At 47.6% G+C, this 22,994-nt stretch overlaps 1 protein-coding gene across 1 annotated transcript in view; it reads right to left on the bottom strand.

The window, feature by feature from the left end:
- Nucleotides 1-22,994, bottom strand: part of CAMK1D (calcium/calmodulin-dependent protein kinase ID) — a 412,726-nt gene that overhangs the window by 7,027 nt on the left and 382,705 nt on the right. Inside the window, exons 9-12 of the mRNA XM_005876600.2 lie at nt 10,313-10,425; nt 8,849-8,927; nt 2,543-2,630; nt 1,552-1,660 (exon numbers count right to left, since the gene is read on the bottom strand). Coding sequence (XP_005876662.1) covers nt 1,552-1,660; nt 2,543-2,630; nt 8,849-8,927; nt 10,313-10,425 — 389 coding nt within the window. The remainder of the gene's footprint in view (nt 1-1,551; nt 1,661-2,542; nt 2,631-8,848; nt 8,928-10,312; nt 10,426-22,994) is intronic.

Genomic DNA, 22,994 nt, shown 5'->3' with positions numbered 1-22,994 from the left:
ACTACCCTATTGCCCGTGTCCATGGGCTATGCACATAAGTATATACATTCTTTGGTTTATCTTCATGGAGATTTCTTGGAAAAACTGAAGGGCTGGAATTCCTGAATGAGATGGAAGGATTATTTAGTGATGAAGCAAATCTTTTTCTAAGGGAAATGAGAAGAACTGTGATGCCCAGAATGAAACCAAACTGACTGAAGGGTGCTCTGTAGCTAGGAAGTGAGGGCTGATGGGGAAGATCAAGGCAACTGCTCAAAGTGGAGAGGAGCCACTGGAATGGCCAGATGTGAGATTAAGATAAATATATGGGGGGGGGATGGGAGAGAGAAATAGGGGAGTGTAAGTGCATCCTCAGTGACATAACGTCCCATGCCAAGATGAAGGACAAGGAAATATGATTACTATTACTTTGATTGTAAGGCCAATGAATTTTATATAAATCAGCTCCAATTATCATCATCCTCATCAAAAAATAGCTGAAAAGTCAGTGAGAGCAGGCTGCCAGGAATCTCTGCCATCCCTTCCTCAACCCTTAACAGTGACTCAAAGACAAGCAAATCAGAGGGCAAGGAGATAGAGCAGAAAGTGTCTGGGCTTTTGTCCAGACAGACATGAACTTGAAACAGATTCATCATCTATAAATAAAAATATCAGTGCCTAGGGTTGTGTGTATATTAAATAGTGCATTTTCATAATGTAAATTGGTGCAGCCACTATAAAAACAGTATGAAGTTCCTCAAATATATAAAAATAGAGTACCACTCATAATGTAAATTGGTGCAGCCACTATAAAAACAGTACGGAAGTTCCTCAAATAAATAAAAATAGAGTACCACATGGCCCAGCAATCCCTCTTCTGGGTATCTACATGAAAAAATTGAAAACACTTATTTGTAAGGACATATGTATCACTATGTTCACTGCAGCATTATACACAATGGCCAAGGCATAGAAACAACCTAAGTGTCCTTCAATAGATGATTATATAAAGAAAATGTGGTACATATACACAATGGAATACTGCTAGGCCACAAAAAATATGAATTACTGCCACATGACATACTGCTAAATAAAATAAGTCAGGCAGAAAAGGCCAAGAACCTTGTGATTTCACTCATGTGTGGGATATAAAACAGAAAGCAACAAACAAACACCCCCCCACCCCCACACACAAACTCATAGACACAGATACAGTCTGATGGCTACCAGAAGGAAAGGGAGATGAGGATGAGGAGGATAAAGGAAGTCAAATACAAGGTGAAAGAAGGAGACTAGGCTTCGAGTGGTGAGCACACAATAGCAAATACAGATGTCATAATATAAAGATGTTCACTTGAAACTTGTATAATGCTATTAACCAATGTCACCCCAATAAATGTGATAAAAGAGAAAATATTTTAAAATATTAAATCATGTCCTAGGATTGTTGGGAGTATTAAATGGGGAAAATTATTGAAAGTGCCTAACATACAGCAGGCACTCAGCAAATGACAGCGCCCTCCTCTCTACCCCAGATCTCCAGTTGAAAAGCTGTTTTTGCTCCATACTCACAATCATTTTGGCCGGCCAAGCTGAGGCTGCCTGCATTTGAACTGTCCAGGCTGCTGCCAAGATGGAGTCTTCTCATATGCCTCACAACGGCGGTGGCATTAAACGCTTGCTGAAATTGAAGAAAGGACAAAAGCAGGCAAAATAATTCCAGTTAATGAAAAAGATGCAGACTGCCTCCTAATATTTTTCCTGTCACTCGAAGCATTTCAAATTTCTAAAAATGTTCTCGTGATACTCTAGAAAGAAAATTTACATTGCCCCTTCTTCCAAAAGTATACCAATGGATTTGACCCCTCTCCCAATCAAAATATATTTTGGAGAAAAAAACATTTTTCTTCTCACATAATAGACATACAGAATAAACGTAAACTAGTTCTCTCTATAATCTAAGAGAAGTGAAATTAGAAAACATGACATTTTAAAATAATTTTAATTTTCCTATTACTGGTGATTCTGTACTAAAGTATAGTAGCCTCGGAATAAAGGAGGTAGGTGGAACTGATTTTGTTTCTGTATGGCCCCTCACTGCTGGCACTTAAGGACCCGAGTTGATTAGAACACTGGTTTACCGAGGTAACCGGTTGATGGTCACAAAGCCCCAATAATTTACATTCATCACATTTTTATCAGAAAGGATGGATGGGTTCAACTCAGATTTCCTGTTCGTCTCCCTGTAATGTCACTTTAAGTCCCAGCCAGGTGAAGAAAGCAAAACCACGTTAAGGCACAGCACGTGAGTTGGAGCTGGCGCTACTGCCATTTTTGACTCACAGAGGGGAAATTTTAAATCTCAGACTTCATTCCTCTCACACCATGATAGTCCCTTCAAGTCTTCATTATTATTGGTTAAAATTAGCAAAATTATTTGGGTGAGGGTCTGGGGGCTTTTCATCAAACGCAGTGACAGTGACCCTTAGAAAGAAAAAATGCTCAAACTGCAAGGTAAGTGAGTGGTTAGACTCACTGGGAGTCTGATCAACACAGGACTTACTCTCCATTTGCTCTTGGCGAAGTTCTTCCGGATCTGGGCACTGACGGACTCGTGGATGTTCTTGTTGAGGGCCGTGTCCCCTGCGATCCTGAAACACAGGCAAAGATGCTTCTTCTGAAGAGGCTCTTGGGGGGCTCTGGCACGGGCGGACCCTGCTTTCCTGGAAGCCTCATCCTGACCTTTTCCGGAGGGTGCTGGCTTGGCCCCGCCCTCCCAGGCTGCTCTTGTCTGTGCACAGATCACAGGCACTCCAAGGTCTGTCGATTTCTACTCCAAGTCCTGTCAACTTCCACACACTGCAACCTCTCCAGGGAGGGTCAGCACCTTCATGGTTGACCTCTGCCTGACTCACTTTTTCCTTTTTTGACCCCCATTCCTGCGGCATCCACAATGACAACACATCCTGACCTCAGTTTCCATCCCTTTCCCCCTTTCTTCTCCCTCCCCCCACCTCTACGCCAGTTTTCTACCTGCAGCTTCGCCTCCACCATCTCAAATGTGTTCCCTGCCTGGTCTGACCACCAGAACCCTCCCGGGCCTTCTTCCCAGCCTCCTCCTGCCTGAGGCCCCTCTCTGCCTGCTCTGGGCCCTCCTTCCCGTGGACCAGCTCACACCTGCGGCCCACAGCTCCCTTCTGGTTCCATCCTCACTGAGCTGAGCTCTGCAGCATCTGCTCACCTACAAGCACCCTGGGCACCCAGCCCCCTCTCTGTGCTCAGGGTGAGGGCCTAACCCTAGCTCAGCTCTGCTTGGCACCCCTACTCCTGAATTTCCCAGATAAGCCCTCATAAATGCCAGGACACATCCACTTTACAGTCAGCTGGGTCCTTGGTGTTACTGGGCACTAGTTCTTGCTTGTCCCTTAGTCTTCTATTAGCAACGAAGAAGGTAGGTTTGCTCTTTACCTCCTGTCCTTAGAGTTCCCCTCAGCCTATGATTTCCTCCCTCTGCCCCCACCCCATATTATACCCCCCTCTCTCCTCTTCTCTCTTCCCTGACAGCCTCTCTGGTCTTAGTCATCACCCGCAGGTCACTCCTAGCCCATTCCTCTCCCACACATCCCTTCCCTCCCTCACACCACCCTCCCTCCACATTCACCGCTGGCCTCTCCCCGGGAGAGAGGAAGCTGTATTTTGCGCTTAGTCCTGTGGGCTTGGAACCTTCCATCTTATCAGCAAACCAAGACATTCTAGGTTCATCTTTGATGCCTAAAAAATAATTTCTTGCATCTTGGAGAACTTAAAGGGCAGACAGGTGATGGGGACACTGAGCATCCTTTCTGGCTGGAAGGTTTGTGAGGAAACCTGTCGCTCCCAGCCCCAAAGGGTCCTGGACACTAAACAGCCCGGATGTCAGACTATTAAGTCCACATGTTTTGGGAAATGAAAGGAAGACGCTCAGGGCTTATTCAGACAAGAAATAATCCCCGGATACAAAATGTGTTCCTACCCAGCCTTTCACGTTAGAACTGAAAACATGGCTGAGGGACTGAACATGAAGTCTGTGCCAGGCTGGGCCTACGTCTAGAATCCAGTCTGATGTTCCTGCTCAAAGCAGCTCCCCCTACAGACCCTGCTCCCAGCAGGGCTGAAGGCACTTAGCCCAGAGGACACTCAGATCTAACCTCGTGGCCAGATTTCCACTTCCAACAACTGCCAGTCACCCTTCCCCCAGACACATTGTGAACAGAGATAGGATGTCTGAGTGGGCAAGCATCCCAAACCCGACAGCCAGGGGCTGGGGCTGTGGACATGGTTAGCAGGCGTCTTCTCCTGGAGAGCTCGTGAGTAATTCCTCCTGCTCTGTTTATAAAGTTACATCCTCAGGAAAGGAGGCCACTCCAACCCGGTGGCCAGCTCTTTCTTGGAAACAGCCGCAGAGTGGTAGGAAGTATGGAACTCGCGGGGCTGAGCACGGCCACAGTGCAGAGCCGCCCTCCAAACCAAACAGGCCAGCGAGCAGGCAGACACTCCCTTCTCTGTGGGTGAGCGTGGGCCCAGATGGAAGGAAAATGCACACTTCCAATTATCTCAGGAATGTTCCATGCTCCCTTCCCACAGCCCTAGGGGAAGCCGCGCTGGGGAAGAACCAAGTAGGGCAGATGCAGCGTCCTCAGGCTCCTGCTGGGCAGTGGCCCTGGGGAGCAGTCGCCTGGGCTGCCAGCACAGGCTCCCCCTCCTCGGGCACCGCCGGGAAACGGAGGCTGCTGCTCGCAGGAGCAGGCCGGTCACAGCGACAAGGTGTGGGCTCCTGAAGTTCAGTGCTGCTAGGTCAGCCTTAGCATCAACAAAAGGAGGCAGGGAATTGGAGAACTGGAAGGAGCCTTAGTTGTCATCTCATTGTCCTAGGAATATGTGATACGTGATGCCTCCACTACAGGAAAATTTCCTTATAAACACACACACACACACACACACACACACACACACACACGTCTCCTATTATCCCTTGCTTTTCAGTTTTTTCCTCTATTCCAACACTGCAGGTGGCATTTCTATAAATCACTCTGTCCTCCGCCACACAGAGCACCAACTCATCTCTCCTGGCCTTGGAGTTCTTGGTGTTTCCTACACAGGCTGCTCTGCCTCCACAGTTCTGACTTGGCATTTTTCTAGCCACTTGCTCAAGACCGGCGTGGGGATGACTGTGTGCCTCAGTCGGGGTCTCCCAGACTCCTGGGCTGTGTCCTAATTCCAGCGTGGCTGGATGGAGACAGAAGATGGGAGGGGTCTCCGTGAATACCAAGGGCTGCAGGTGCCACCCTGGCCTGGCTGACATGGCAGGTCTGAAGGTGGACACACTGCCATTGTCATGGGCACCGGTCACTGGGGCCCAGGATCATCACTCTGGTTTGCTTGTCACTCACTGAGACTGGAGACTGAGGTTCAGAACAATCTGAACCCCGTCAAGCTTCTTCCCTGTAACCAGGAGTGGGTTCCCACATGCTGCTTGCCATTCCCTACTCTTCGGCCGCCAGCCAGCAGCCTGCAGGCCCCTGTCCATGCACCACCAGGAGAAAGGCAAGGCCTGCAGGGGGGCTCAGGAAACACCTGGTGCGGTGGGCGGCTGCCCTCCACAAGGAGCCCCTCCTGGCTGGAGTGTCTGCTTTGAGGCTAAGGGAAGGCGTCTGTGACTTCAGAGGCCTCTCCTGGCCCTCGGTGGCCTTGATTACGCTGGAAGAGCAAGTGCAGAATAAGAGGAGGTGCTCTCTGGAGAGAGTTGATGTGTGGCGATGGCGGATTCCAGAATGGTGATGCCCACAGAGCCAGGCATCACTGGGACAGCCACTCCACTCCTCGCTGGCTCTCAGCTGAATCCACGTTCTTCTTCACCCGGGAACTTCACATAAAAGAAACAGGCATAGCATACAGGCAAGCAAGGGGGCTTTTAATGATTCTTGAGTCAAATGCATTCTTTCTTCTTCTTCTTCTTTTAAAAATCACTTTCCAATGTTTGACTTCTTGGGAATTTTGAAATGAATAGTAAAAATTATAAAAAAACTGGAGGGAAAAATACCCCTGAAGAAGGCATTTATGTGTTCAGTTCGCAATTAACATGTCCTAATGTGACCCAGGCTGATGACTCAGGTCTTCACCTCTTGCACTTTTCCCCAGCCCCAGACTCATTCAGCACAGCACACACCACAGTCACCCTCTCCTGGGCCGCCAGGTTGAGTTTTCTGAAATGTAAATCTGATCACCCTGCTTAAAACCTGCTAGGGGCCCCCACTGCCCAAAGGGAAAAGTACACATTCCTTAGCACAATCCTAAAATAATGGCAATTCTTATAGATTGGAGACTTATTAGGTCCTAGGTACTCGTCTTCTCTTTTGTATGTATTATCTCATTTAACCCCTGGAAAAGCCCTGTAGGGTATATACTACTGTTATTTATGATCTCTATTCTACAGGGGAGGCCCAAAGGGTCAAAGAGCTTGCCCACCACTCAGTAATAGTGGTGAAACCAGGACAAGCAGGGCTCATGCCAGAACCCTAGTTCTGCCTTCCTTTCTAGTCTCATCTCCCACCTCACTCCTCTGTCCCTCTTGCTCCAGGAATACCTGGTGCTGTGGCAAGAGGGATTGGCGTGTAGCATATGCCGCCAGCAGGACCCAGGCGGCTCTCGGGCCTGCAACCCCTCCCTGTCTGGGTGACCCGGTGAAAGGGTTCTCTTAGCATGTGGCTCGCATTGCTGTGAAGTCCTTGATTCTGCTGAGGCCACCCTGTCCCTCTGCCAGGCCCTTCAATGACCTCTCCTTCTTTACACTTGAGTAAAAATGACCTCTCCTTTGGTTTTTCAAAAATGGCTGGTGAAGGAGAAACTGGGCTTTAACGCTCCTTCTGCCTTCCACGAAGTGAGGCTGTATTAGTGAACAAGTACTTGGAAGCAAATCACTTCCCTTCTTCCTTTTTAAAATCCTCACTGGAGGATATATTTACTATTGATTTTAGAGAGAGTGGAAAGAAGGGGGTGGGGGAGAGGAAAGAGAGAGAAACATCGATGTGAGAGAGCCACATCAATTGCCTCCCACACTAGCCTCAACCAGCATGGGGAACCTGCAACCTAAGTACGTGCCCTTGACTGGAATTGAACCCACGACTCCTTGGTTCAAGTGCCAATATACTAACCACTGAGCCATGCCCTTCCCTTCTTTTGAGGTCATTTCCATCCTTTATAAGATAATCCCCAAAGTCTCATACATATAAGACAAATGAGTCCTGGGGATGGAATGTACGTGATGAGTACGGTTACACTACGTATGGTATATCCTAAAGCTTCTCATTACAAGGAAAAAACAATTTTGAAGGTGATGGATGTTAACTCAACTTATTGTGGTAATCATTTCACAGTAAATATGAATGTCAAGTCATTCTACTGTACACCTTAACCTTACACAGTGTTGTATGTCAATTATATCTCAATAAAACTGGAAAAAAAGGTCTTACAGATTTAAAGGCCCATTGTTTAAAAGGTAAGAAAACTTGATTATCTTTATGGCCACATACTTTGACCTATTGTACAGAATGACTTCCTAAAACAAATGATCAAGATGCTATATAATAAAAACTGTCTCCTTACCCAGAAAATTATTTATTTACCCCTCTAGCCCTTTCCTTCTTTCCCCTTTACATCTCTTATCTGCAGGTGGGGAAGAGCACTCATTTTGGAGTCCCCCAGTTCTGGCTGGAAACAGTTCTGGCTTTGCCATTACGTAGTTGTATTGTCTTGGCTAAGTTACTTCACCTTTCCAAATCCATTTCCTTACCTCTGACATGGAGATAAAGCCTACCTTACAAGGTTATTGGAAAGAAGCAAAATGAGATACTATTAATGCAGTTAGTACAGTACCTGGAACATAATAGATGCTCAATAAATGATGGCTGTTATTATAAATTAAAATGCTGTGAAACTGGGTCATGGCACTACCCTAAGTAGCTCCTCTCTGGGGGTTAACCAGCATATGAGACCCTGGAGGAAATGCCACAAGGGATGATGGAATAAACCCGGGGACAGTCTTCTAGAGTGTTTCCTAGAGGGAATTTCTCCCAAAATCAAAGTTCCATTCATTTGTTTTCATTATATTGCATATTTTAATACTCCTGGCCTTTGTTTCAAGTGGATGCTCCTGTTGCTTTAGCAATAACAGCTAACGAAGCATTTACTCTATACCAGACATCGCGACAAACCCTTGACATGCATTATCTCAGTTATTTCTTACATCAACACTATCAACTAGGTATCGGTACCCTCATTTTAAAGATGAGAAAACTGGGGCAAGAGAAGTTAAGTATAAGCCCAAAATCACAGCTAGTTGATAGTGAAGGTGGTTCAAATCTACTAAGTTTGATAACCAACATGGCCTCAAGGGCACTGCTGAAATGTACATAGAATGCATCAACCATCGGCTGATCCCTCTGGAAGTGAAGAAAGACTAACTTGAAAAGCATCTTAGAAGGGAAAAATATATAACTCAATTCATTTAACTACTGAGCAATAAACCCAAGGAATAAAACTCCCATCTTAATGCCTCGTTGGGCAATTACCTTCACTAAAAATGGTCCTAAAATATTCATGTAAAGTGAAAAAGCTACAGCTATCTTTCCCACACTTAACCTGTCATTAGTGCACTTGGGAGGCTGAGCCTGAGAGAACAAAAGATCCCGCGTGCTGGCATGGGACAGTATCGAGGCCCCTGGTAGAGTGACATGCAAGCATTGCTGGGCTTTCCCAGTTCCTGACAGCCAACAGGACGTCACCCTGGGAAGGCAGTAGACACACGATCCCTCTAGTGGGTGCTCATTCTTACCATGGGTGCCGAGCTGCCTGCTCACATGTGTATCTTTTGTTTGGATCTTTCTCCATCAGATTCCGAATGAAGTCTTTTGCTGTTCAGAAAGGAAGCACAAGGGAAGGAATCAGTCTGTGGCTTGAGCTATGATACCAGCAGTCTCTGAGAGTGTCGTGTGCAGCATGGAAATGACGAGACCAGCCCTCCACGGACCTTACCGTACCCTGGACACGGGTACCAGAGTTTGGGGAAAAGGGAAGCCCAGGTTTGGGGCTCTGAAAGGTGACCTGCCAGTGAAGAGGCAGCCAGGCCAGGGCTGGGCCCTGCCCTCCCCACTCCAGCCCCTTCCCTCTGGCAGCTAGGGGCACTTTCGGTTCAGAGATGAAATATCTTTGTCACCACGGGACTTTCATTCTGCTCACTGCTGCCATGGGGAGCTGGTTTGTGGATGTCCTCTGCATGTTTTAGAATTCAACATTTGCTAAGCTGGCCAGGTCCTGGACTAGCTGGTGCAGTGAGATGGGCCCTGGTGGGAAGTGCAGTGCTTGAAGGCCCTGGATGGGGTGTGGCCCAACAGCAAACAACTGAGAACATGTGAGACCAGGTCACAGGATCGGAAGATGACAGCTGTGGGGCAGGCTGGAAATCTGCAGCCTCTATGGTCTGGCAGCTCACTGCCCGCAGCCTGGGCTTCTGGGGGAAGGCCATGCCCTTCCCAGGTGACAAGTAAAATATTCCCCACATGGTTCTTTCCTGCAAGCCTTGGAGAACTGTTCTTCAGGTTTTGGAAGATTGAGGAAGGAAGCAGATGTTTCCAGTTAGAAGGAAATAACACAAATAAGAAAATGCAATATTTGAATAGCTCATCAGTGAGTACAAAACTCTGTTTCATTTATTATTTTATTTGATTCTTATACCATCCTTCTTGATAGGAAGTATTACTACTGTCCTCTTCATATCAGCTTGAGAAATTTCGTCAGTTTATATGGGCCTTGGTTTTGACCTTTACCCCCGAGGAAGAAACGCTGAACTTCCCTGGGGACGTTTTAGTGTGGTGTGGCAACTGAGACGTGGGCTCTGGATTTGGTCTTGGCTTGAGTCCCAGTTCTGCCACATACTACCTGTGTGACTTGAGACAAGTTATTTCACCTTCTGGGCCTCAGTTTCCTCATCTGTCAAATGGGTTAATAGCAATACCATCTGATAGGTTGTCCTGAGGATTGAGTGAGGGAGCACATGTGCACAGCTTCAGGGCTCAGGACACAGTAAGCACTCAATAGATATTAGCTAATATGGTTTCACTTCTTGGGGCACCCAGGTCAGGGCAAGGCTAGGATTTTGTAGAGGAGTGAGTCCCTGTCCCATGACTTGATTTGGGCCCCCTGCCCTCCACTTTGCTAGTCAAGCCCAAGTGCAGAGTGTCCTGTCAGGTCAGGTAAGGGCGTACCATCCCAGGGCGGCCCACCAGGAGCCAAGACTTACCAGAGTCAGAGATGTCATCCCAGTAGGGGGAGTCGAACTCATACTCTGCCTTGAGGATCTGTTCAAAGAGCTTGGAGTCATTTTCATCATAAAAGGGAGGGTAGCCACAGAGCCTGGAAGACAAGATAAAGGAAGAATCTGAAACACTGCATCTCCAGTGTGGCAGTCAGATACCTGCCTGCAAGGAAGGCTGTTTTCATGCCAGTTGAGAAAACCCCACTGTGCGCGCTGCAGACACAGTCTGAGCAAGGCTCACATGCTCTGCAGGCACAGGCGGCACACAAGTGAATTCATGGTGCACTCAAGAACAAAGAGGGCCAACTCAGGTGATAACTGAGGTCCACCCTGATTCCATACATCATTCAACACAGAGTCGCATACACTTAAAACCCACCAGACAGCCTTCTGTGTATTAATGTTATTGATCTTAGTGTCTCTGATATTGCCCCTTTATAGATGATGGGTCAGTGGGGAAAAACACACAAAATATAAGTTTATTACTCATTTAGGGCCTGTTCTAGGTTCATTTTGCTTAATAAATCATCATAGGAAGAAAAAGAAATTTTATCAGCATGAGTACCAAGTTGCCACAAGTCACCTTAACTTGTACATTATCACCCTATCATGCCAACCCTGGGTATTTTAAAGGTTATAGTTTTGCCAATGAATATACAATAAGCATAAGTTGCCACAAATTAGAATACTATCACCCTTTTCCACTGAACCCTCTCAAAGTTGATTTTTAAATTGGGATGTTGGGATTGGTGTAAGTAACATATAGTTCTGGAGACACCAACAGTCATCTAACAAACATAACATAATAACCCCAAATACAATTCATTCCATAAAATCGTAGGTTCTCACTCCAGTTCTACTATCATCTCCAATGCCACTTTCACCATCAGTAGGCCACTGATACTCTCTGGACCCAAATTTTCTCATCTGAACATGGAGAGGACAGACCAGAAAATTCCCTATAATATATCTGGCTTTAAGATGCTATGTTTCTGTGACTTCCTGTCCCGTTTTGCTTGGCTGGTCAAGACCCAGGGGAAGGTCTCGTACGTGCTTGAGGTCCACATGGGGCAGAGACAGGCCCAGTTGGGAATGGACAGTGGGAAGGGGTGGGATTGCGGCTGGGGCTGTCAGGGTGAACAGAGCAGGAGGCAGGGCTGGGTTCTGGAAGGCCAGGTGTAAGCTGGGTAGCACAGAACTTGCCCTCGACAGCCTAGAGCGTGGCAGCCACAGTGGGAGTTCCACCCCCACACAAGTTCCTAATCTTCTCACATAGCCAAACTGCGCAGAACACAGCTACAGCCTAGAGATCGGTGTAATGAGGACAAATTAACAGGAATCAACAGACTCCAGGCCTGCACGGGACGGGGCTTGTCAGCAAATAAGGAATTGCCACTCCTGCCACAAAACGTAGTGTCACCAGCCAGGCTGCACAGGGGACTGGCTGGTGACATCTTTAATGGCTATAAGACCTTCTTGGGCTGATAGGATTCTAAAGCATCTATCCCCACAGGGCTGATTTAGGATCCAAGTACCTATTTCATTGAAAATATTTTTATTGATTTCAGAGATATGCAAAAAATGTTTTGAGTACAGAGAGCATGGACATTGAACCGGAATAGTTTTTTGAGGGTGGAAGTAGCAGATGCCTGTGCTTTGTCTCAGGATGAGCAGAGTTTTATAGGAGACAGAGGGGCCGCAGTGGGGAGGGCTAACCAGGAATAAAGGCATGGAGGCATGAAGGGCACAGTTTATTCAAGAACTAAGAGCAATTTGCGGCTGCTCTGGCATAAAACCTGTCAGTCAGTAGTAGGGACGGTGGTGAAAGGGACAGTGGGAGGCCAGGGAGGCTGTGCTCCCACACTGAGGTACCAGGTGTACTGGTTAGTAAAGCGGATTTTTTCAATAGATGGAGTTACACATATGTTGATATATATGCAATTTGATATGTATGCTATTTTGTTGTATTGACAGCAGCTTCACAACTTCATATGTCAAATTTGCTGAAGGTGTAAACATCATAGATATTCTTACGCTTAAAAATGTTGAATTTTGTGCCAGAAAAAGAGCATTTGCGGGAAGTTTTAATTCATTTTGAAGAAAAGTGCTGCTGAAAGTTATCATATACTTTGGGAAGCTTATGGTGAACATGCTTCATCTCAAGATACTTGTGAACGCTGGTTTAAACGCTTTAAAAGTGATGATTTCAATGTGAAAGACAAAGAACGTCCAGGTCAACTGAAAAAGTTTGAAGACCAACAATTACAAGCATTATTGGACAACTGAACGAAAGACAAATGGAAAACTGAAAAGTCATCAGTAAAATGTTGCTTCAATGGCATGAAAGAAAGTCTTTTTGCATCGAATTGTGACTGGCGATGAAAAGTGGATTTATTTTGAGAATCCCAAAGGCACAGAATCGTGGGTTTATCCAGGTCAACCATCCACATCTACTGCAAGGCCAAATCGCTTCAGAAAGAAGACAATGCTCTGCGTTTGGTGGGATCAGGAAGGTGTGGTGTATTATGAGCTTCTAAAACCAGGTGAAACCATTAATACTGATCGCTACTGACAACAAATAATCAATTTGAACCATGCTTTGATCGTAAAACGACCAGAATGGGTCAGAAGACACGGCAAAGTAATTTTGCTTCATGATAATGCACCATCACACACTTCAAAACCCGTTAAAGACACGTTAAAAAATCTTGCCTGGGAAGTATTAACCCACCCACTGTATTCATCAGACCTTGCCCCTTCAGATTACCACTTGTTCCAATCGATGGCACACACTCTTTCTAAGCAGCACTTCAAAACGTATGAAGAAGTGGAAATTGGGTCTCTGAATGGTTTGCCTCAAAACAAGAATAGTTCTATTGGGATGGATCCACAAATTACCTGAAAGATGGGGAAATGTGTAGCTAGCGATGGACATTACTTTGAATAAAGCACTTTTTATGTTTCTCTTGAAATTATCGTGGTTTCTTGGATTACAAAATCCGCATTATTAACCGGTACACCTGGTAGACAGCCTATCCTTCAGGTACCAGGAAGCCCCCAAAAAGTATAGACGAAGGAGGTTCCTGGGCAAATGGCTTTGCAGCTGAGGAGAGGAGGGTAGACATGAGGCAGGAAGACAAGCAGCTATACCAAGCCAAGGAAGGACAGGCGTCTGCAGGTGGTGGCAGCTGGATCTGGGGGACAGAAAGATCCCCACAGGAGTTCAGAGAGAAAACACCGGAGGGTCTGGGGTCTTCCGTGTGGCAAGTGAAGGCCAGGGCAGCAGGTCTCCAGCAAGGACTGGGGCTGCCATCTCTGTGGTGAGGACACAGGAGGAAGAGAAGGTCCATGAATGGCCCCTATGTCACCACAGCACCTGGAGTTCCAACTCCTCCATCGCTGGCCCCACTCAGGGAAGTAGCTCTGGGCAGCTGCTGTGTGTGTGGGGGGGAGCCTGACCCTCCACTGGGGAACTCGTGGGACAGGCTGACATCAGCAGTAATTAGTTCTTGTAGCCACACTGGGTCTTGCCTAGGCGTGGGCTGAAGACTAGAAAAGGCTGGGAGGAGAGAGAGCTGATGGAATAGACATGGAGAGAGCAGCAGATATGCCAGGAGAGAAATACCAGCTCAGGGGTGAGAATGTGAGAGGGGCCAGTGCCCGGGGCTATACCAACGTTGGGGGCTTCTGTTCAGCCTACACAAAGCTGTGCAACAAATCCCTTTTCCTTAATGTAACTGGAAAGAATCTGTTCTTTGCAACTAAAAGCACCAGCAATCCCACAGTGGATAGATGAACAATTCCATTCAAGCTGTGGTGAGCTGGACCAGGTGTGTGTGAGGGCAGCCAGCAGGCAGTGGGGACACACGCCTGAAGCCAGGGACTTGCTGTGGTCTGGGATGCTAAATTAAAGCCATCATCATTTGCATGCAAGCTGGGAGAGTGGGTAAGATCACTCAGCAAGAATTTATAGACACTGGAGCTGCGGACTGATCCTCCACAGGCTTCATCTGGCCCACAGATGTGTTTTGTACACTAGTGGCCAGCAGTGACTGAAAACAAATGTGATTTCGAATGCCCATAGACAGTGCTGATCCAGCTAGTTCACCACAGTCTCCACTAGTCCCTATTGCTCACACCCAGCTAGACACATGTACATCCTCTACCACCAGGCCCTCCTTTCTCTAAGTTGGTGCCATTGAGTCGAGGGCCACAAATGGCGGTCTGCAGAAAGCAACTTTTAGGGGGAAGAGGGGCTGTAGCATTGTGTTAGGCGCTGTTGGCTACAAGAGCTGCATGAGAGTTCCTGCTGTCACAGATGCCCCAAACGGGTGTGTGTGTGTGGTTTCCTCCTTGGCAATTGCTGCAAGAATTTGGGGAGAGTGAGAAGCCTGAGAGTGGTGATGAGGGAAGGCTCCTGGGAGGAGGTGTGACCTGTGCTGTGATTCCAGGCCGGGCCCATCAGACTCACCTGGGAAGCGAGTAAAACCCTGAATCCTCCAAAAACTGAGTGGGTCCAAATCTCTAAGAGCTGGGCCCAAGTGCCTTTACTTTTCTTCTTCTTAAAAAAACAAAAACCTTATATAGGAATTCATGCTCATAGTTAAAAAGTTCAAATATAGAAGAGTATAGGGAAAATTTCCTTCCTGATCCACATTCCCACTCCTGCTATTAATTTCCTGTGAATGCTTTTCAGAAATTTTCTTGGCATATAAAGCATGGATGTATGTGCATGCGGGACAAGATTTCAAATTACCTGGAAGTTTAGCATTGACTCTATGGCTGTATACAAACAGCTAGTTTGTTTCTTTGCATGTTCCAGAAAGTCCCTAGCAGGGGGAATACGCTTGATTTTTCCCTCTCGAGTATTCACTGAGCATCAGCCGCCCCTTCCTGCCTTCTGACCCAGAAGAGAGCACAGGCCTGCCGCAGCCGCCCCACCTCCTGGGCAGGCCCGCAGGTCCCCACTGAGGACAGAGGATCACAGACCGCCCTCCAGGCAGTCCTCTGGCTGCACCCAGACACTGACCAGGCATCAGCTGCGGCCCAGGCCTGGGGTCCAGCACTGAATGAGACTCTCATGGTGCTTACATTCTACTTGGAGGGAGGAGGACAATCAACATGAAGCTTCAAAATAAACAAGAAGGTGCAAATAGGCAGGAAGGACCATGTGGAGCTGCTCGTGGGAAGCCACTGCATTTCATCCTCGGCAGAGAGCTTTCCTCTCCATGCACTGTTCCAGGGGCCTGGAGTGCTCCTTTTCTCGATCCCCAAGCTACCTGTGTGGCCCTTGTTCTGGGAGCCTTTCCTGACCCACTCTGGCCAGCTCAGCCACTCCTCTTCTGTGCTCCCCAGCTGCCGGCACCCAGGCGGGTTCATATCTCCAACCACAGTCTCCGCTGTTAGACGCTGAGTTCCCCGAGGGAGGTGACAGCGTCTCGCTCATGTCTGCACTCCTGGCACTCAGCCCGGGGTGTGCTCAGCAGGGCGAATGAGTCCACAGATGCTTCACTGTTTCAGAACTGCCACCCTACCCCCTGACCCCTCCCCGAGCATTTCCCATTTCTCACACTGCACCTCCATCCCATCTCTTTCTCAGGTCCTCTCAAAAAATATAAAAAGGGTTATCCCACGTTATTACATTTATTTTCCCACCTTGATTCTGAGCTCCTGGAAGAAAAATACTATGTCACACACAGTATCTGTACTTCTCATTAGCACTCAATGGTAGTCCATAAATGTTTGTTGACTGACGGTTCTTTGATAAATGGGAAATAGTTACAAGAAACATCTATGCATGCCTGTGCATGCACACCCACAGCACGTACTGAAGTTGACTTAAGAAGTAGGGTTGAACACCCTGAAATGGGTATTTATTCTGGAAAAAGTACTTCAACTAAATGTTATAATTTTTGCAGTGAAGCCTCCTAATTGCCAACAGCACCAGCTACAGGTGACGTCCTTCAAAGCAGATGGAAGGAGCACAACAAGTCTCCAACACGCCTTCCCTGTGCTCACAGCTGCCCTGTGCCCGGACGGTGCCTCCAGGTGTCCACCTCCCTGTTCTGGAGCCCTCCAGCCCGGACACAACTCACACTGTACCCATGTTCCCACCTGAATCCTCAAACCAGAAGCTGGCAAGTATATTTGAAGAAGGACTTTGCATAGTAGGGGGATGAGCAGAGAACCACAGAATTCTATTCTGGGGTCCAGAAGTCATCATCTGGTCCAACCTGCACTGTAGGAAACTGGGAAAGTGAGTCCCAGAGAGTTAGAGAGATGGACCAGGGCAGACCTGGCATCTATTTGCCCACGGCTCTCACGAAGAGCAACAAACGCCACTTTGATCCAATCCTGCAGATCTTTATTGAGCAGCAACGTCACACCGAACGCTGATCACCTAGCAGTGAAGACAGGAACTGCCCTTGTTCCTTAGAGTTCAGCGTGCAGCATGTTTGAACAGGACAAGTGGAACAATGGCTTTTCTACAGACTGATTATGTTGTGCATGTCCCATAACAGTTAATGACCATAGCCACCATCTGTGGAGCATCTACTATGTACCAGGCACTGGGCTACACAACTTATACGCACTGTCTCACTGAATGTGTGCAGATGGGGTTATTTCAATCTTCCATTTCCAGATGAGGAAATGCATGAGAGATTAGGCAACTTGCTCCTATCTCAGGGGTGGGACAAAAGTTAACTTTCCTCATCCAACTCCAGAGCCACATCATATTAACCTCTACGCACGACAGCCATACATGCTGCTGCAAAGATGGGGAAACACACGCTCCCTCCCTGCACCTGCCTCTGCAGCCGGGATACATTTGGAAGCAAAGCCAGAAACAAGGCTGTAAGACCTGCCCAGGAAACAAAGGACCGCTCAGAGTCCTTGACGTTAGAAAATCAACACCTAATGTCTCCCCAGCTGCCTTCGGGAATGACAGATGGAGGAGAAGGGCCAGGACCACTGTGCCCTGTCTGTGGGAGAGAGGGCTGGAGACAGGTGAACCCGTGGCTCTACTGAACCAAACCCCAATGGATCGCTTCCCGTAGCCTTAGTTCAGCACTCAGCTCCCAGGCGGAGCTGCGAGGGGACCCAGAGGATAGGAGCCCTCAGTCAGCCTCCCGGGCCTCCGTGGGACTGGGCGCGAGCTCAGGCGCGCCTCACTGACCCGCTGTAGCTGGGGACCAAGTGATACATGTGAGTGAATTCTCTAAATACCTGCAACGTGCTTATAAAGTGCCAAAACTTACTTTAAATGTTTCATAAGAAAAGGATTTGAGTGCGACAGTTCACACTGACAATTGAGTAACCATCAAAAATGGCAACCCAGAACCTGCGGTTTGATCTAATTGGATGGAGGGCCCTGAAGGGAAGTGATTTTTAAGGAGGGTCTGCTCTCTGAGGGCCGACACTGACTTTGCTTTCAGAGGCTCCAGGGTGCTCCTCAGCCTGGGCTTCAGAGAAAGGACGCCACAGATTCAGATCTGGGACCCACAACCGTTGGTGAGGGACCCTGGGAAAACTACAGTGGGGCCTTGACTTACGAGTTTAATTCGTTCCGAGACCGAGCTTGTTAAGGAGCTCGTTAACTCAAATTACTCTATCAACTCAATGCAAAAATCGGCCGAGAGACAGCTGGTATCTCAAAAAACTCGTTAGTCGGGACACTCGTAAGTCAAGGCCCCACTGTATCATCCTGCCTTAGACTGCTTCTTCTGGGAACAAAGAAAGGAGTGCCCACCTTATAGAGAGATATTACAATATATAACCATATGCTGTGTAATAATGCATATTGTGTATAAAACACATAGTGATGCACAGACAGACCGATGGTTGGGGACACAGAGAGAATAGACACAACGCATGAAATGCTTGCCCCACAGCAAATGCCAGCTCCCTCGCCTTATCCTTCCCACCAATGCCGTCTAATCCTCTTCAGGGTCCTTCAGCCGAAACATTCTGAGTGGGATACTGGTCCCCATCAGGAAGAACAACATGAGGGAGGAGGAGATGAGCCCTAGGGACTCGGTTCAATCTCCTACGTGCTGAACGTGAGAATGAAGCTACACATCTTCAAATCCTATGCAGTCTCACCCCCCCCCCCCCCCCCCGCTGTCCACACACACCACTCCCATGTCCACACATCCTGACCTACACTTCTACCTGCTAACAAAGGCAGGAAGAGCGATGTGGCCTCTGACCATTGTCTTGTGTGCTGTGTCGTGACTGTGAGGACAGAATGGACTGGAGACCTGCGTTTAAGCTTTGATCTTTGTGCTCCAACATTTCCAAGCTTGAGCCTAGAAGCCTTCAATTCTGGGACTAGCTAAAGATTTTCAGAGAACATTTACTCAAAGGCATATTTATGAAGAAAGAGTAATTTTTATGCAATTAGCCCAGGGCACCAGGGCACTGAAATAACAAACCTCTCTATGCATTGCCAACAAGATAAGCCACAAAAAGGCCTGTCCAGGCGTAGAGTCTCAGAAAAATGCTCACAAAATCAATCAGATCTGAGTGTTCCTCTTTTGGAAACTAGAATCTGATCAATACACAACAACTCTGGGCAGCACCATTTGCCCTTCCTTCTTGGCACTTGGTTGTATTCAAGTGTTTAATGACTGTCTGGGGCCTGTGCTAAGGAATCAGCATTTTCATCTGACTCTGGATTATAATACAGACTTTTAAAAATAATAAAGCAAAGCCTTTTAAGCTGACAAGTCTCTCGTACTTAGTTGCAAGGCCCACTTCTTGAGCAAAACAGGTTTCAACATGTTACTCGGATTTTTAGACCAAAGGGACCAATGAGACCTGAATCATTACAAAAATGTCATCCAATCACGTCAGCAACCTATATGTCTGAGTAGGTGCACTGCAGAGCTTTCTCCTTGCAAACTGGGAAGCGATCAGGGAATGGTTCCCACATGAAAACCATGTGCAGGCGACGTCAGCTAAGGCTGCTGCTGAGCTGCCATGGGTAACTGCCCCGTGCCAGCCCCTGAGATCTGGACAGTGCCTTCAAAGCTGAGAATGAGTAAGCAGATCAAGGAAAGATCTAGAAGAGAAAGGAAAGACTATTGGAGGAGAAAAAGGAAACACATCCTTTAGGAAGTTTATACACAATTGGAGCTGAAGGCTGGGAGCCAGGCAGGGAGTGGAAGAAGACCAAGCACTTTCCCAAGTGTGAGAAGCAGCATACCTCCTCCTTGGAGCAAATAGTTAAAACCAAATTCTGCACATGGTACAGGGTTGGACTAGACAATACATTGTTCAAACCAGCTGTATGTGATCCATGGCCCCACTTCCAAGTGTATAACTTTTATAATCTTGCATTAGCCACATGGACCGCACCTCTGGGAAGTCTGGGGGATGGCACAGAGGTGTCCGCCTCCTCCTGTGGGTGAGACATGCCTGAAGGAAGTTTGGACAAGACCACTTTCAGCTCTGCTCATGCTACCAGTGGCACAGCAGGCACAGCGGGGAGGAGGAGGAGGAGGAGGAGTGAGGAGAGCGTCCAACCACCAGGAATGCTGTGTCAGGAAAAACACAGCAAACTTTCAGCAGCTAAAATTATTCTCAGAAGTAATGTATTTCATACCGAAGCCAGGAAGGGTGCCGATATCCAGCCTGGAGATGAATAACATGAGCCCTACCTGGTGATTCCGAACTGGGCAGATTTCCAATTCGACCTGTGCATCTAGAGTAGACGTTGCTTTCTTGGTTGTTGGGCTCTTCCTCTCTCCCTCCCTCCCTCCCCTACAAGCTTCCGTCCTTTCTTCTCTCCCCCTCTCCCCCTCTCCCTCTGTCTGTCATGAGCTGATTGGTAAGCAGTTCAGAGTCTGTGCAGAATAACACCTGCATTTGGGAAATGCCTTGGCACCTCCATACCATTGACCTTGGCCTTCAATTGTTTTCACTTGTCCCCTGGCTCCATTTACTGTCCCACATGCACTTCTGAGGATGACCAGAAGGCAAGCCCTTAGAGCAGTGGTTTTCAACCTTCTGGCCCTTTAAATACAGTTCCTCATGTTGTGACCCCCAACCATAAAATTATTTTCGTTGCTACTTCATAACTGTAATTTTGCTACTGTTATGAATCATAATGTAAATATCTGATATGCAGGATGGTCTTAGGCGACCCCTGTGAAAGGGTTGTTCGACCGCCAAAGGGGTCGCGACCCACAGGTTGAGAACCGCTGCCTTAGAGCATGGCTAGCAAAGCAGATGCCAGAAGGCTGTCTAGCCCGGCTCACGTGCTTCTGGTCCACCCTTCCTAAGTTCTCCCACCACCTCCAGAGTTTCCTGACTCGCTGGTGTGAAGTGGAACTTTTCCCCTTCCCACCTCCATCTCTGCTCACAAATCTAGCTCAGATTCAGTGGTGTGAACTCATGACTTGCTACTGTACTCCCCAGTGAGCGGGCCCTTCCCCTCTCTGTGCACTTTTTGGGTCTTTTCACTCTCTATGCACTACTTCCCTTCTGCCTCTGTGTGCTGCCGTACATTCCAGAGGGTACACATTTAAAAAATAATAAGGCCTCTTTTGATTCTTATGTTGGCTCAGTATGGCACTAGTGAATTAACAATCTGATAATTCAGAGAATTCTATTTTCCCCATCACCAAGTTTTAGATACCAAATGTTCAAATTGGATCAAATCTTCCAAGCTATATTTTAAAAATCAGGTTTCAGATGGATTGGTACATCTTTTCTCAAACACAGCAAGCGCGTCATATCCTTACATAATCGGGTCTTGAAGGGTAAGCTATCAATCTCCTGCACAATGGCTTTGCAAGACAGTCCTTCCAGACTCAGATCACGGTCACCTCTTGAGCAGCCCTCCTCCAAGCCGGGCAGGGTTCACAGCCCTGCCCTGGGAGCTCTCCCAGCCCTTCCCTCCCATCTCAGTGACAGCTAGCAAGATTGGATGTAACTTATGTGTTTACTGACTGTCGCCTCCAGCAGACAGTGAGCTGTTCCAAGGCCAGGAGGTAATGAATCCATCCCTGCAGCTCCATCATATTGCCCGACACATATTAGGCTCAATACATGTCAGTTACGTGAGTGAATGTCAGTCCCCTGCCTTCCCTTCTCCAGGATAAATATTCTGAAGCAGTTAGCTGCTACTAGATGGCAGCTTCCGGGAGATGAGGCTGGGATGAATGCAGGAGAGCAGAGGGGGTGAAATGCTTCAGTCCAGCCTGAAGCTGTACCATTCAGAGTATAAAAGTGATGCAGATGAGATAGCTCCTTCCTGCTTCTCCCTCTAGGCGCCCTCTCTACCCCAGGGCCTTTGCAAAGACAAAGTCACAAGTATTGGTGGATTTCACCTTCCCTGAAGTCACTGGCAGGAAGGTGCTCCTACCATCACCTAAACTGCAGACTTTCTTTATCTCAATTGCACAGCTTGTAAAATTCCCTCCATCACCACTGTGCATAGCTTTGCACCCACTTTTTGAAACCAAAGAGTATTTTATGTTAGACTATTTCCGAACAGGTTATAGGTGAACCAAGCAGAGGACAGAGGATCACAGGCCACGGACGAAGCTGAAAGCTGGTCAAGAAGCACTTGTGTCTGAGACTGACGCTAAGAAAGGCAGTGAGCCACCACAGGGCCCACTCAGTACAGAATGTGGAGGGCAATCAGGCACCTTTCTGAAAACCCTTTCTGAAAGCAGCCACATGGAAATGCAGTCAGTGAAATCGAATCAGTAAATAATGTGGAGGGCAATCAGGCACCTTTCTGAAAACCCTTGCAGTCAGTGAAATCGAATCAGTAAACGTGGAATTATAATGCCTGCCGAAATAAACAAGATGAAGCTAGAATAAGGAAAAGTGGGGTGGTGGCTGGACTTTAGGCAGGAAAGGAGCCGGCGGGGGCGGGGAGGGGCTAAGAACTGATCAGCTGAAAGGAGGAGCTGTATCCATGGACAGTAATGCCCTTTGGTGAGAAGGGTGACCTGAGACCACTACAGGCCCCCTGGAAACTGCTGAGGCATCGACTTCACTGCTCTGATTCCTTGTTCTTAAGGGAAACTTCTGGTTTCAATTTGCTTTCTCACGGAATGTTTCCTATCAAGGAAAATTGTGAGGGTGATGACATGCATCTCCAATCACCTCACAGGACACAAATCTTGTTATGATTTAGTGAACTGACACCCCAGTTATTTCTTTCAAATCTCTTTTGAGTTTGGCTAGTTTGAATCAATTCACTGTGAGCGTCTAAGCAAAATGAATAAACATCTAATTTAGTTTCTAAACTTCTAAAGCCGAAGTCCAGACCACGGACCCATGCAGCCTGAATGAGGCATGTGTCCCACTTGGCAAAGCTTATGAATATAGTGAGATGGTTGCTGCCTGTGGCAATGCCAGCTAACTGTTCTTATTAGTGGTAACACTCCTCATACCGATGGTAGTAACGACCGTCATAATACCCAGGCTTGGTTATTTCCTGGGGCTTGGTCATCACTCCACCTTCTCTCCTACTGAAGCTGGGGTCCTGTCCTCCTCCGGGGACATATCTATCTATATAAAAGCCTAAGCGACCATTGCAACTGAATGGACGACCGAACAGGCTGTGGGGGGCAACCAGGCCAGCTGGGGGGGGGGGCAGTTGGGGGCAACCAGGCCACCAGGGGAGGGCCATTGGTGGCGAGATCAG

The sequence above is a fragment of the Myotis brandtii genome, unplaced genomic scaffold (genome assembly GCF_000412655.1).
Source record: "Myotis brandtii unplaced genomic scaffold, ASM41265v1 scaffold49, whole genome shotgun sequence".
NCBI lineage: Eukaryota > Metazoa > Chordata > Mammalia > Chiroptera > Vespertilionidae > Myotis > Myotis brandtii.
The sequence above is the reverse complement of the archived record's forward strand: the minus strand, read 5'-3'. Positions and strand labels throughout refer to the sequence as shown.